This window comes from Micrasema longulum, unplaced genomic scaffold (assembly GCF_059751315.1).
Source record: "Micrasema longulum isolate JH-2025_06_02 unplaced genomic scaffold, ASM5975131v1 h1tg001016l, whole genome shotgun sequence".
Lineage (NCBI taxonomy): Eukaryota > Metazoa > Arthropoda > Insecta > Trichoptera > Brachycentridae > Micrasema > Micrasema longulum.
This window is the reverse complement of record NW_028278204.1, coordinates 26593-43210: the sequence shown is the minus strand read 5'-3', so window position 1 is coordinate 43210 and position 16618 is coordinate 26593. Positions and strand designations below refer to the sequence as shown.

The window sequence follows — 16618 nt, the reverse complement described above, 5'->3', positions numbered from 1 at the left end:
GCTTCTGCGATAAAAAACAGCCACTTGCAAACAATAAAAAAATTAAACAAATCGCAATTAACGCAAAAAGCGCTGGCTTGAATATGATTTTTATATGACATTTGACAGTTCGTAAGACAGCATGGTTAACTTTTTGTCCATCTCTATCTACGCTGGTGTTAAAAAGCATTCGGCTCTATCAACGTATTGACACGTGCATTCATGAAAATATATATATTTTTTTAATTATATTTACTTTTCCTAGTGGCAACATTTTTTTACAAATCTCAAAGATTACGTGGATCGATCTCATACTCACACGATCCAGAGTTTTCAAACTTCACCGTGACTCCACAACTTCCACGGGACCACAACCCGATTCGATTAGGCTTTTAAGAAGAAAACCGTTGACCTCAGAACGAAAATTTGAATCGATCGCAAGTAAAGCAAAAATTGCTCAGTAGAACAAAATTTTTGTCACTTTTAATGCTTAGATCTGTATGTCGCAGTCTGTATTAAATGTTGCAGCGAGACTTATTTTCGGAATATCTAACTTCAGTCATATCACTCCACTACTTCGGGAAATACACTGGCTACGCGCACCACAAAGGGTGGAATACGAACTCTTTTGAATATCTAAAGGAACTATGCGTTTCAGATGAACTAGCTGACAGGCGTCTTACGCTTAGATCAGCTACGTCTACGGCAAGAGGAAAATTTATTATACCTCTACGCAGACAACGCACTAAATTCAGCGAACGCGCATTCGCGGTCGCAGGCCCTAAGGCATGGAATGCTCTCCCAGCAGAGGTGCGAGTCTGTAAGAGTGAAGTGATGTTTCGGGAAAAAACTTAAAACCCACTTGTTCTCTAAATCATTTGAATAAATCCGTAGCATGTGATAAAAAAATTAAATAGTTTAAATTAAAATACAAATTTAAAAGCTTCAGTTAAATTTATTTTTCCATATAATATATCATAATATTTCAAATATCTGCCTTCTAATGACATACAAAATGATAAATCAAGCCGCTCATACACGCGTTTGTGTGATATTCATGTAAAAAGTGAATTGAACAGGAATGTTGCGTCTCATAAAATAATACGGACCAAAATGGACACCAAGTCGTTGGAACAATAGACATAATCCCCCAGTCTATACACCAAAATTTTAAGTCTGGTCTTGTCCAAAGGAGACAGAACCGAAGGGCATGTATGACAAGATGTATGAATGTGGAAGAAGCTAGGAATGTATGCCAGGATAGACGTGTGTGGCGGTCCATTCTCTCTGCCTATGGAGAAATGGCGTGATGGTAGTAGTAGTAGTATCTATATAATCACTATGTAAAGCGCACTTGAAGTATTGTATTACGAAAATGGCGCTATATAAGTTATCCATAATAATACTAATATATATACTCGTATGATGATCGGCCTCGAGAGGGGAGACTAAACTTACGGAGAAATGGACTCAATGTTAAAAATCTCAAGTCTACAAAAACGCAGAAATAACATTGACTCCATATTTATGTTTAATTTGCTGAATGGCTTAATTGATGTACCATCGTTACTAGAACAGGTGGCATTCAGTGTTCCGATCCGCCGATTGCGAAATAATAATGTGCTGTTCCTCGATCAGCACAGCACAAACTTTGGCTTGCATGCACCAATGTCCCGATTGTGTCGTATTAACTCGAAACAAGATCTGGACTTTTTTGGTGTAAGTCTTTATAGATTTAAAAATTCACTAAGATAAACCGGATCTTGTCTTGAGGTAGTAATATTATTTTTTTTGTCCTAGCTTTAATTTTATTGCATAAGTCCGTCAAATAAATAAATGTGTACACTGGGGAACTTGAGCCCTTTGTACATATTAATTACAAAACTCTACAAAACATTTGTTCGTCCCCAGGTAGAATAATGTACTCCTATTTGGTCACCTTACTATAATGTAAGTATTAATAGACTAGAAAGGGTCCAACAACATTTTTTTAAGCAGGTCGACTACCGGTTAAACATTAACCTTTCTAATCATGCTGAAAGTATGCAGTACCATGGAATAAACTCTCTTAAAAATCGAAGAATAATGTTGGACCAGTTATTTTTATTCAAATTAATAAATAATAAAATTGATTCTCCTAACCTACTAGAAAGACTTCCATTCCGTGTGCCATCTAGACCGACAAGACAAAATCTTTTGTTTTACACTGAAAACGCGTCAACAAACTATTTTAAACAATCTACAATACCTAGAATATGCGACCAATATAACAATATATTTACCGAGGCTGATATTTTTTGTGGCAATGTATGTAAATTTAGGTCAAAAATTATTGAAATTTTGAGAGAAGCAGACATTTAACATTATTATTATATAAATATTTTTTCATTTCGTTTCTTTTACATTTATTATATTGAACATAATTTAAATTATTGTATTAAGTGTAAACAATTTTTTTGGTGTGTGCGTGAGTTTCTTACACTAATATACAAAGAAATTGGCAATATATGTGAACATACTGTTTGTTTACCTAATAAAATAAATAAATAAATTAATTAATGTATCTACTCAAAAAATTAAGATAGGGTCGGTAGTTTATCTTCGTAATCGCTCAGGAGAATTTATCTTCAACTATATCGTCATGGGAATGGTGAAGTCTTCCATATATTCGTATTGTAATTGCCCCCAGATGCTCTTATCCACAAAACCGTAAAAATAATATAATATACATGCCCGTATAACCGATTACTTAGAGCAAAAACCGCACACGTCCACAGAGTGGTCATCAATACTTTCTGGGGTATTATACCACTTTGTGACTATAATGTGTGTTGTAAAACAAGCCATTATTGACATATGGCAAAGGTAAAATGCACTTAAATGATGACTACCTTCTTCAAAAATATAAAACGAAATTGACATTATCAGAAAGCTCGTCATGCAAATAAATGTTTTGTGATAAGTTTGGCTAAATACATACCAGATCCACGCTACTTCAAAAAAAGTTTTCTTTTGTTTATTTATTTTTTATTTATTTATTTATTTTAAAGAAACAAACAGTCGACAGTGATATAATAATATTTTTGAAAAAAATACAGTTTAAAGACAGACCAGCAAAGTTTCTAAATAAAAATCATACATATTATTAAATTGTGTTACAACAAAATATGTGTATTTGTATGAGAGTGAGTGTAGATGTGTGGTTATGTGTATTAGTGTGGGAGTAAGTGTTCAGGAGTGTGCATCATTAAATAGTAAGTGGGATCGTATCGCAGCCAAAAATAATAAGTTTTAATTTATTTTAAAATAGATTAAGGGGTATTTAAAATATATCAATAGATGAAAAAAAACATTATAGTTAGAGCAAGAACGATAGAGGAAAGAGTGTTGTGCATAGTTAGTGCTGCAGACTGGCAGATGGAACCAATACTTATTTCTTGTCGCGTGAAAGGGGACATTAAAATTATTTATTATTATTATTTAGTTCGTCCTTTTATTTATTTATTTGACACTTTATATATATATATATATATACAATAAATATACATATAAGGGCGGGCATATTGCCTTAAGGCAATTTCTTCCTACCTACCCAAACCGTTCAGTTTAAGAAAATCACAAGTACATGGACATATTGAATCTTACAATTTTATCCAAAATTAAAAACAAATATTAACAAAATAAAAATAAATAATAAATTAATCAATATAAAAAAATAACACTATACTATGAAGAGAGGAGAGGGGAAGGGAAGGAAAGAAGAAGGATAAAAGGAACAATTCAAATATTTAGATAGTGACATTTCAATCTTGACTTAAATGTAAATAAAGAAGGGGCGTCTCTAACATTAGTGGGTAGATTATTCCACAATCGAGCGGCTACTACTGTGAAAGAGGAGGCAAGAAAATTAGAGCGATGACAGGGTATTAAAAGGGTTCTCTCGTTACTAGAACGAAGAGATAGTCCGTGTTGTGAAAGAAGTTGGATGAGCTCTCTCAGATAAACAGGCGAAGTGGGATTATTTAAAATATTGTGAAGAAGTGATAGAATGTGAATGTTTCTTCTATGCCTGATACTGAGCCGGTGTAGTTGCGTGCGATACTCGGTTATGTGGTCAAATTTGCGAAGATTAAAGATATAACGAATTCAAATATTCTGCAACCGTTCTAACTTATCAAGCAATTCAGAGTTAGCATCTGGATAACATACATCCGCGTAGTCAAGGAGTGGAAGAAGTAAGCTCTGGACTAATGTTTGCTTAACATTAATTGGCAAGAAATTCTGTAACCTTTTAAGTGAGTGCAAACTGCTATAAAGTTTACGACTAACTTCGTTAACCTGATCGTGCCACCCTAAATGCTTCTGAATGATAATACCTAAGTTTTTGACTGAAGTCATGAATGGAATTTCTGTACCGTCTATTTTGAAAAAGAGGAAGTGTGGAAAAATTCACTTTTGAATACATTTGTTTACTACCAACAAGTACGATTTGAGTTTTTGTTGGATTTATGAGATGTCCATGAAGAGATATGCTCGAGTGCAAGTGACATTACTCTATGTGTTTCAACAATGTCGACGGGTTCGAAATTAATACACAATTGCAAATCATCGGCATATAAATGGTCCTTTTACAACACAGAACACCCGGGCTTGAGAAAAATGGCATTATTTTTTTGTGTTCTCGCCGGGAATCGAACACGGAACCTTCCGGGCGTAGGTAAATTCTCTTGACCACCACACCACGAAGGCCGCCAAAATGTGGTTTAAAAATACTGATTTGAAAAACAACAAATTGCAAGAAAATATTATTTTAAGAGGGATGCCAAAAATCTATTTCACATCCTTTATTATTTCAAAACAAAAAAAAACTGGCTTGTAACTGTGCTACAAAATAAGCAATAAAACAATCAATATGATATGTTATAAAGGTGACGCAGCTATAATAGCTGAATCTGAGGATGACCTAGAGAGAATGCAGAATAAGTTCCATCTAGTGTCACAATGGCCAAACATGTCAATATCATCAAGCAAAACAAAAAAACTCACAGTATCCAGAGTCCAGACAACCTATAAGGTGTAAGCTAACTATTGACAAGGAGCCAGTGCCAGTGGAACTGTTCCTGAGTTTAAGATACCTGGGCGTCGAAATCAGAAGTCATAGCGATTTGTACACTGAAGTCCGAGAACAGGTAAACAAAGCATCAAATAATGTCGACACATTACACCCCGATAGGTGTCTGAGAGATGTAATATGGATAAATAAGGATATGCGTACCCAGGGATGGGCTGCCAATTTTTTAACAAGAGGTAGTTGGGAAGGAGATTCGTGGGATCGTCGGAGTGGGAAGGTGAAGGGGAAGAGAGGAGGTGTATAATTTTGTTCTAACTATCCAAAACACTAATATTTTTTAAAAATATTAAGTATTAACTTAAATGTTATTTATATGTGTAATCATTTGTGCTCAATTACGGTAAAAGGAAGAAAAATGTGCACATGTAAAGCAAGACGGATAATCGTTCAAAAATCGCAAAAATATTGCGTTGAACATTTAAGAAGATATGAAAGCAATATAGTGTATTATCAAACATCGGCGTTTTAAAGCATTGTTATAGTCCTTAAAATGTAACATGAGTAGAATGACAGTTGTCAGAAAAAGTGACAACATAACTTTGTAGTAACGTCAAAGGATTTATTTATATTGACACAGGAAAAATCATTTGTATCTGGCGTGTTAATGATTTTTTAATACAATGCTTGAAACATAAATTAACATTAGTATATAAAATCAGCTTTAAAACTAAAAGAAAACTTAAATGAACCTAATTATTAACGACGTTCTTACAAAGTTACATCATTTTGCAAAAACGTTAGAGATAGACAAATTGATCGAATAAAAAAATAATTAATTTGATGTTGTTCATGAAAAAAGTATAGATGTCTCAATTTTTGGTGAATAATTGTGTTAAACACACTATAATAGGCTTGTTTTTGCGTTTTTTATATCAATTTTCGGAAACCGAGTTTCATGATTTCATGAAATAACTGATAAAATCGATTTGATCGGTGATCAGTAATTTCCCATCCCTTATGAAATTAGTTTGACAGCTGTCATTCTAATCAAGCTATATTTTAAGAACTATAGGCGATTGCGGGCAATCGTTACACTATGTAAACAAAAAACGAATAGGCCATTTTATTGCCTCTGACTGATAATTGTAAAGACGATCAGGACATAGAGAGACAGAGAAGAGCCATTAATGTCAGGGCCTCTATGCTAGCGAGACGCTTCTTTCAATGCAGTAACGAAGTGAAGAAAATCATATTTACTTCGTATTTGACGTCCATGTATACAGCGGAAATTTGGAACAACTATACGCAAGGAGCGTGGAATAAATTAAGGATCACGTATAAAAACTCATACCGACAATTATTCGGATTGCCTAGGTACTGCAGTGCCTCTGAAATGTTTAAAGCTGGACGAATAAACACCTTCGCTGCCCTGCTTCGCCAAAGAGCCTGGAGCCTATGGGAACGCCTAAAAAAGCCTAATAACGAAATTCTCCAAGCCACTGCAGAGTGGCTCCAATCACCGTTGTTCAAGCGATGGCGCGATATGTTAAGACCACCATAAGTGCTGCAATATAAAATCTTATTTTATGTTTATATTTATATTTATTGTTATATTTATGTTTATTGTTATATTTTTGTTTATATTTATATTTATGTTCACGTTTATATGTTTATATGGTAGAATTGGCTCTGCACTTTATAGCCATTTTACTGGAATAAAAATTTAAATAAATAAATTGCGCATCCCTAATGAATATATTTTTCGACAAATTTCAAAAGGCAATGAAATTTTATGTTTCATAATACATTTAAAGCATCCACTGAAATTGCATTTATGTACTGATTTGATCAGAGAATATTGATTTTTATTTATTTAACGAAGGGCTCACCCACCTCTGTGCGTACCAATAGTAATGTCAGAATGGCTGTGCAAATCTTTTTAAAACTTATGTACATTTGCTATCTGGTCCCCTGTTTACAAATTGAAAAACAATAGAATTGAGTGTTCAAAAAAAATCCTGAAACAAGTAGAACACAATAGCGGAACACTTTATAGACACAGGACATTTTTTCGCCTTTGAACCAAAAATTCTACATAAACCTAGTAATTATAGTGCACGAATAATAAAAGAGGCAATTGAAATACACAGACATCCAAATAATATAAACAAAGACGACGGGCTTAAATTAAATTCAACATGGTTCCCAGCACTACATATGACAAAAACTAATAGAAATGTGCCTACTGCCGCCTGCGACACGGTACAAATTACTAGTACATAAACATAATTATTCTTTACTACAAAACTAGAAATGCGCCTACTGCTGACTGTGACACGGTACAAATTACTAGTACATAAACACATACATTTCTCTATAAAACACACAGTTTTCCCTGAAGATGGCTCCTGCAATGTAAGCCGAAACGTCGGATCAAATCCAACATACACGGTATCACCCAAAAAAGATACATAATATTGAAGTAGAACACAAATTTCATTTGCATTTTCCAAATTATATAGCTTCATTAAAATATGATTCATGAACACACAGAAGAGATATTTTCGATCAGATTCCGCTTTACAAAATTGTAAATAATAAATTTGATTCCCCAGAACTAAGTCATCTTCTTGCTTACCGTGTCCCCTCCAGACCAACTAGACTGTCTGATGTTTTCTATATTCGTACTATTAAAACAAACCATCGGAAACATTCTACCATCCCCCGTATATGTGAAGCATTTAACGAGAATTTTAATAGTGTTGATATCTTTAACACTCCATTTTGTACGCAGAAGCAGTGGCGTGCGTTCCATATAGGCACAAAAGCAGTGCCTACCCTACTAGAATTTCATTAAAACAATAACAAAAAATAATTTGACATATTCGGTAACTATTTGTAAAGTTTGAAAAATGCGCCAAATGTTATTCGGATAAGTAGTGTTTTGTTCCGATCGTGGCGCCGCTAAGGGCCAATGTCGGTAGAGGCACGAACTGCCAATGCCCGTTATCTTCATATTAACAGATTTGTATACTCCTACAAAACGTATATGTGTGGGTTTTTTTTCAGTTGTAATTACGCGTGTATGGGTAAGTTTGAAGGCACTGCTTTACAAGGGCTTAGGTTTTAAAAGGTCTCTCAATACGCTACTTCTGATTTGAATTCAACTATGCCGAGTTTGTCCTTTTAAAGTGTAAAAATACTATTAGGATCTTGAAAAAATAGGATGGCATCACATTTCATGTGTAATTAACAAACGAATGTTTAAGGAGCAAATGCATTACTTAAAACTTGAATTATTTTTCCATCTGTCAGATTGTCGAAGAAACAAAATGGAAATTTCGTTAGTGTTGCCAGGGAAGTAAATTTGTTTACCCTACTTTGCTCATCTAATGAGAGAAATAATGAAAATTGGACCTCGGATTAAACAATGCCGTAGAGGACATTTGATCGACATTATCTTTAAAATATGAAATATTATTTAATATGATATAAAAATATTTTTTTTATGTAAAATAAAATTTGTTGTATAATTTAAGTTCAAAGTTCATTAATTCAATTACTCTTATTAAATGACCCTTTACTTATCTACTATGTTGTGTCAATCGATGTTTCCGCATGCACAATAAAGTTTTAGAAAAATTGACAGATTGCTTTTCTTTTACCTTACATTACCCGGCGACTTCACGAATGCGCGCGGCGAAAGTGGGGCATAGTGGGGGAATTATTAGGCACAGTCCGATGTATTGAAATATGATTCTACGCTCCTTCTGGACTCTTCTTAATTCTATAAATTATATATATATATATTGCATCTTTCTCTATTTTTCTGTATAGTACATAACCTAAAATGTTCCTGTCAAATATCTTAAAATTGACATCACCAATGGATCTGAACTACACTAGATAGGAGATTGCATCATTCTCTATTCCTCTCTATATGTTCCCGAGATAGTAGTGGTAAGGGATTCGGAGTGTGCAAAATATAGAAATAGTTTGAAAACGATGCGTAACGAATATATTTCGCTTGTTTATATAAATCTTGGAATTCGGCCAATCAACACCTCGCATAAGTGACCAATGGAGAGATATGTGGATAGGAATGTTGCCAGGTTGTCAGCTCGTTAAACTTTAATCGCCTAAGTACCTGCCGACTGGCTCCATTTATAAAACAATAGGTTCATATTTGCGTTCTTATGATTGATTAAAATATTCGAAATTTCGAGGCTATTTTCCCGCCTCAAGTGAGTATATTACATATATCGCGATTATGCAAGTAAAAGTAACCATTTGCAAAAATGACGAAATTAAGATTTTGTTTTTTTGACATCGTATTAGCATAATGCTTGACTGGTAAAAATGCCAAGTCGATCCGACACTCTAAAATAAAATTAATTCGTAAAATGTGTGACCATTTAATAGAAGCTCACAGATTTTTTACAAGTAAAACTGACCAACACACATAGTCACTTTTATTGGTAAATTTAAGATCCAAAGAATTGACCAAGTAACAGTTTGTTAATTTTACTTGTAGGTGTCATGTCACCAGTGAAGAGTTAATTAGAGTTAGTAGTTAGTAAGTTAGTATACGTTTTGTATTTGACAGATACGGTTTTTTTATAAAAATATCATTAATAAAATTTATTCTTTAGATTATTTCGTAACACTTCTTAATTATTTGTTATTTTTCATTAATTTTGTATTTCTTTTTAACCTATTTATTTTTCTATTTAGTACCTTTTTCAAAATATAGAAACAGGACGTGCGAATTGAAGAATTATTTTTTCCAGAAGTACTTTGAATAAATAATGTTAGTTTATAGAGAATGCGCATCTTGAACATATACCTTTTAATATTTCACCGTTTTTGCTTGTATATGTAATTTTTAATACTATTTAAATGTTATTTGTGTTTTTTTCTTTTTATATACTTTTTTTGGCTTGTATACATAATTTCAATTTTTTCAACGTTTTTGATAAAAAAAAATTAACCTGTATTGGGTGTGCGCATATTTTGTTAATTAAAAAAAATGATTTTATTTTGTACTAGTTCAGTATGTATATATACATACATGTAATTTTTAAACTTTTTCAATTTTCTTTCCCAGATTGCATAATGTAAACATTATTTTGAATTTATTTCCATGCCTAGTATTCTGTTTATTCTGTTATTTTCAAGTATTTTTCATACCCTTTTTAATTTGTAGTATATCATAATTTTAATTTTTCTGCTTTTGTTAAATAATATTATAGTTTAAAATTTAAAAACGTCTCTAAAAAAAATATTATCTGTATGTCCCTAAATGAGTTTTTTTTAAAAAAAACTCCTTGGGAATATTGTATATAATTATGTATAATATGTTTTCAATATAATAAAAAAAAAAAAAAAAACCTTCATAAATATAAAAAAAATCATGTTTGAAATAAAAAAATCCAAAAACATAATTTATAGTTTTAAAATAAAATACTACCTCCCTCAATGAACGAAACAAAAATGATGATCTGCAAAATTTCTTACTAAGTTTTATTTTTATTTATATTTTTATGTAAAAGTGATAATGATTTTTAAATACGTTTATACTTGACATTAAAGTTGAAAGTACCGTACATATAATGTAAAATTATCAACCACCTACTTTAAAAGGCTGATCTTTGAGAAGCAATTGAACTCTAGAAAAACACTAAAATGGCTCCCCTGAACATGATTTGGTCACTTGGTCAATTTCTCTTGTATGCCCACGATATGTTACATCACATGGTTAGTTGATAAGAGCCGTTTAAGTTCGTATTTCCTCCCTGGATTATGGCACTTGAGCAGTGATTTTTTGCACACCATAGATATCAGGGGCGAATCGTCAAAATAAGCGATTATGCACAGCTTACCATTATATTTGACTTTTAATAATAATAATTTATAGTAACTATGTTTATGGGAAAATAAATAAAATAATTGTTATTTATTTTTCCATTCTCGCTGAACGACGAAACTAGCCGATTACCTCAGCTTATTCTTCCATACAAAAAAGTACACTGTATTTTTTGTCTTTAACCCAAGTCGGCTTTTTTAGTACTAAAACAAACTTGCAGATTACAAATATTTTTAGAAGATTCTCTATTTGGAAACTAGTATTTCGAACATTATTTCCGAAGGACTATTTTTCTTTGATAAGATACCGTTGACATATTATGTATCACATAGGACAGGTGGCGTTCGCAGTGGCCGTTTTAGGCATTATTCATTTAAAAAGAAATCGGCCAGTGCCCAAGTCTTGACAGTACTGTCAATAAGAGATCATATGGAAATATCTGCTGAATGTTATTGTGGTATTTGTTGATAAACTTTTGTAGAAGTTTAGTATTGTATTAAAATAGTGTAGAATAAAGCTACGTATATCGCGTAGTTAATAATAATTGTTGTTTGAGTTGATTTTCACAGAACCACAAAAAAAATAGTCCTTTATAATTACATTACTTACATGTTATGTAGGTAGATTTTAAAGACTCTTCGAGATTTTAAAGAAAATTGATATGAAATATAGAGATAGACGAATAATCCAGGCGCTATACAAGAATGGGGCCGCTATAATCAGATGTGACGATGATACAAAAGAATCCAATATAAGACAAGGGGTAAGACAGGGATGCTCACTATCACCTGTTCTTTTTAACGCTTATATACAGGGTGCGATTGACGACTTGAGAGAGACGATGAGTCACAGAGAAGGTGTAAAGATACACGGGCAAAAGGTGGATATGATAAGGTTTGCTGACGATATTGCTATGGTTGCTGAAAGTGAAGAAGAACTGCAAGAGGCCTTAACAACTATGGAAAGCATTATTCAAAATAACTACAGTATGAAGATAAATAAAGACAAAACAAAGCTACTGACTGTAGGCCGAATGCAACACCAGATGAGAGCAGTGATGTCGGGAATACCACTAAAGAACACCAAGGAGTTTGTCTACCTCGGGAGCAAAATAACGTGGGACGGTCGGTCTAAGAGCGAGGTCGACAGCCGTATACATCAAGCTAGACTTGCATTTAATAAAAGGTCAAAAATAATTTAATCAAATAATATAGACCTAAAACTAAGAATACTCCTAATCAAGACCTATGTATGGCTGCGAGACATGGTGCCTATCCGAAAGAGATAAACGGAGACTAGAGGCTTTTGAGATGTGGTCCTATAGAAGACTACTAGGAATTTCCTGGAGAGACCACATTACAAATGAAGAGGTTCTCCAAAGAATCGAAGGTGGAAGGCACCTGCTCAGGACCTTGTCCGAAAGGCGAGCGAGATGGATCGGCCATGTAATACGTCAAGAAGGCCTCCTGCATGTCATAATGGAGGGGATGACCGAGGGGACACATTCTAGGGGACGCCCACGCCGAGAGTACCCGGAGGACCTATTAGAGGACGTGCGCTGCTCATCATATGCTGACTTTAAAAGAGCCGCACAAGACAGGGAGGAATGGAGGAGAAGAATGAATGTAATTGCTGCCAGCCAATCCCAGGATTGAGACCAGAGAAGATGTAGGTACCGATATTTAGTACAAATTAATGAACATTTTTTATAGATTACCAATAAAATAAATCACGGCTCGCCACTGATAGATATTTACCATTGGCGGGTTTCTATCATTTTGCTTTTTTTATAAATTGTTTCCAATAGGAGCTAGGACCACCCAAAAAAAAGCGCCTAGCTTTATTTGCCGTCTTCGGACGTACGATATACAGATATGTTGGAAAATGTAGAAAAAACTGAAATAATACCGACATAGCAAATATCATTCTCATACTCTTCCTTAAAAAACACAACAAAATCGGTTCAGTTTTGGGGTGCGGAAAACGGGACAACGAAACGTCGATTTTATCGATTGTTTCTGCAACAAGACCAACATAGGATAAAATGAAACTTTTGAAAGCTGTTTATTTTTTATTACATTTATTTATTTTAAAGAAACAAGCAGTCGACAATGATATAATAACATATTTTTTTTTAAAATACGGTTTGAAGACAGACCAGCGAAGAATCAGTTTGAAAAAAAGCCGACACACAAGTGTAAATTGGAAAGAATATTTTACTATTTTTTTTTTTAAGGAATAACCCGCTAAGCATCTATTTTAAGGCTTGTCAGCAGGTGGGATAAAGGGGATATGGAAGAAGGTAATGAAAAATACACCACAACACCCAGACCAATTGAGAAAAAATCTTTTTTGGATTTTTTTCTTGCAACTGGCGGGAATCGAACCCGCGACGCCGGTTTCACAGATCGCCGTCTAACCAACTGCGCCACGGCGCCTGTCATACGATGATGTTTGTGTATAATATTATTAATTTTTAAAATAACACAGTATTTCGGAAATGATTAAAACAAAATGATTAAAACAAACGTGAACATAATCACAATACAAGAGAAAAGATAAAAATCAGACTCCCATTTAGAAAAAAGGTAAAGTAACAAAATTTAATTTTATATAAGGCTGTTAAAAAATATTATGTAATGGGAAAAAACATTTATTAAGAAAAAAAACGGAACTCAAGCAGAAGGTTAAGAAATGTGTGTTAAATAATTTGTAAATTAATTTATTATTGGAGCACACATAAGAATATGTTTATGTGTGCCCTATTTCAATATTTAAAATAAAGATAAATAAAAAATAATAATAAAATCGGTAATTTAACTCTTATGTTGCTGCGGTGTATCGGCTATGGTGAGTCTACAAACGATACAAGACTTGATATATCTCACTTATTTATTTAAATGATGAACTTGTATTTTTTTTCTAATCTTCAAATGGACATTTTCACACCGGATTTGGAAAGTAACATCTGTATATCTATGCTGGATGTTAAAACAAAAAATATTTATCCTTTCTACGCGAAGAATGAATGTTCGCTAATTCAGCAACACAACTGTATAAGAGAGAGCACAAAGATACAACTCATTAGAAGAAAGACAGAGACGCTGTTCTGTGGCGGGTGTTGTGTAAAACAGATTCAGTCTTCCGTCGGTTGATGACAGTGACGGGGGACGCACGCGCGTAATATGAGCGGCTTATTTTTGTTTTTTAATTTATTGTGCTATAACAGGGCTAAATTATACATTTATTTGAATACGTTAAGGAAAATAATCTATTAAACAGTATGTCTCCATGTTTTTTTAAAAATATCTGAACTTTAGAATATTCCGTCTTTTGCTTGTGGTAACACGATGTTACATCACCGCACACAAATGCATTATTTACCAGTCTTTTAAGAGTTTAAAAAAAAAATGTTTTTTGAAAATTACTTCGCCTGTGACGTCACAAGTTCTCGTGGGTTATTTCTGCTGATTGGTGACTCGGCTTCCTGGAAACCGGAAATCTATCACAACACTCTATCATTAGTAGATTCGTATGAACTTAAGCCGTAGTTTAAAGTTGTTTATTTATTTTATTTTTTTAAATTTGTACGTTTTCGAGAAATTTCACAATATAATTAAATGCTCTAACTTTTACTGTGCGTAAGAAAATATTGTTTACTGTGCGTAAATACTTTAAATTTGTATGGAAATATAGTTGCACAATTTTATATATAAAATTTTATTCCGTTCCTATGATTTACCAAAATATTAAAAATTTTGGGTCCATTTTCAACGAATTTATTAGTAACTTACTTTAAGAAAAAGTGGGGTAAAGTGGGTTCGGAACTCTGGACCCGTTTTCCCGTAGCACTAAACTTCCTCATAGTTTATTTCATAAAACGCCCCCTCTCCATTGACTTAAATTGATATTTGTAATAAGGCACCTACCTGCTGTTTCCATTTAAACGCAGAAATGTCCGAAAAAATATATTTAATTCACATGAAACATTAAGACTCAAGACTGAAAAATAGAGAGCTTTCCGGACGCACAAAAAAGAAACATGGCCGGCGTTACCTGGGAAAGGAATATTCGCATTTATCGACTTGGCGTCCGGTGCACTAGACTAGATAAAGCTGTATCTATGTGGACGTAATATATATGCATTGCATTTCCTTGCGCGGCGGCCATCTTGAATTAATTTCAGGCGGCGATAAAACAATTGAACGCTAAGAAACACAAAAAAACGGGGTAGAAAGTTTAAAAAAACGTTTAAGCAAACGCAGCATAAAAAATTATTTCATTAGATAAATAAATATACTTATCTTCTATAAATAATTAGCGTTAAGGTCAAAGCATGGTAGAATGTCAACGAAATGATTATTTTAATCATATTTTTAGCTCATATACGTAACGTTCGAAACAGATAATGACATATTAAGCGTGGTAAATATAGATAATTAATTTTATTGAGATTTACCTTGTGCATGTTGTAACGACGATCCACCATTTTGATTTTACAACAGTGCGCTGCAGTCTGAACAAATAGTGTCTTATGACATTATTAATCGCGCAATAAAGAGAATAGATTAAATTATTTTTTTTTTTAACGATAACAAAGCGACTTTTTCGCTTAATTATAATAAAATGATATAAATGCCTTTTTTTCTTTTCCTTCAGCTGAATTTCACCAAAACTGCATTTATTTTTCCCGATATTTAAACACTGTCTTTTTGTTATAACTTTATTTGGAGTTTTTAATGATTTTTATAATATAGATGTGATAAATAAAAAGGGAATTATTCCGTCACATAGCATTAATTATACATTGTAATTTAAATGTCTGATTAAAGGTTTATGCCTTCGAATAAAAATAATGTAAAAATGCATGTTCAATAAAATTATGAAGTTCATTTTTAGTTTAAAATTCGCACGCTGGGCGGCGCCCGACACAATGAAATATTATGTGGAAACGAATTTTCGGAGAGTTTCTTATTAGATAAACTTAATACCCCAAATTATCACTTACATATTCGTAGATTTCATTGAAAATAGTTGATTTTCTGCACTTTTTTCTGTACGTGTGGAAATTTTCGGGTCGTCCGGTCGACGTCGCGTCGGCGCGGCGTCCGACGCACAGATGCACGCAAAACCCGCCGGTTTTGAATTTGAATTTCGATTTCGAACGTCCCGGTGCAAACGTCACTTTATTATTTGAAAATGTTCTGTTCTTTATTTGAATTAGTTTCGTGGCTGCCGACTTGGGAACGCTGCCCGCCGGGGGACCGGAGCGGTACTGAGTTACTGACCTAGCCCAAGAAGATGGTGCGGTGCGCGCGCAGTCAGGAGTGTAGTTGGGTGTGTGTGCCCCCCTCCACGGAGCTACATAGAAGTGCAGCGAACAGTGGCGTACAATCAGCGTTGCCAGACCCGATCAAGCGAAAAAATGTAGATTCAGAAAAATAAATCGGTAGATACGGGAGAGGGGGTAGGAGGGGAGGAGGGGGGCAAAAATTAATTTGACAGTTGTTCGAAATTAAAGCGCCGTTTTGCCTAAGGTCGTTGCTTTAAATAGTTGAAAACGCTTAGTAAATGAACAATTAAAAACCAAAAGGACTGCAATAAGTTAATCACCAAAATATAGTGATTTATAATGTCTTCTTTTTCTGACAAAAAAATGTAAATTACAATATTTCATTTCAATATTCAAATATTCATTTAAG

At 33.5% G+C, this 16618-nt stretch overlaps 1 protein-coding gene across 1 annotated transcript in view; it reads right to left on the bottom strand.

The window, feature by feature from the left end:
• Positions 1-16277, bottom strand: part of LOC148277538 (uncharacterized) — a gene marked incomplete at its 5' end in the record, with an annotated part of 122801 nt that extends 106524 nt beyond the window's left edge. Inside the window, one exon of the mRNA XM_088232752.1 lies at positions 15925-16277. Within this exon, the coding sequence (XP_088088878.1) occupies positions 15925-16277 (353 nt within the window). The remainder of the gene's footprint in view (positions 1-15924) is intronic.
• Positions 16278-16618: the final 341 nt, after the last annotated feature.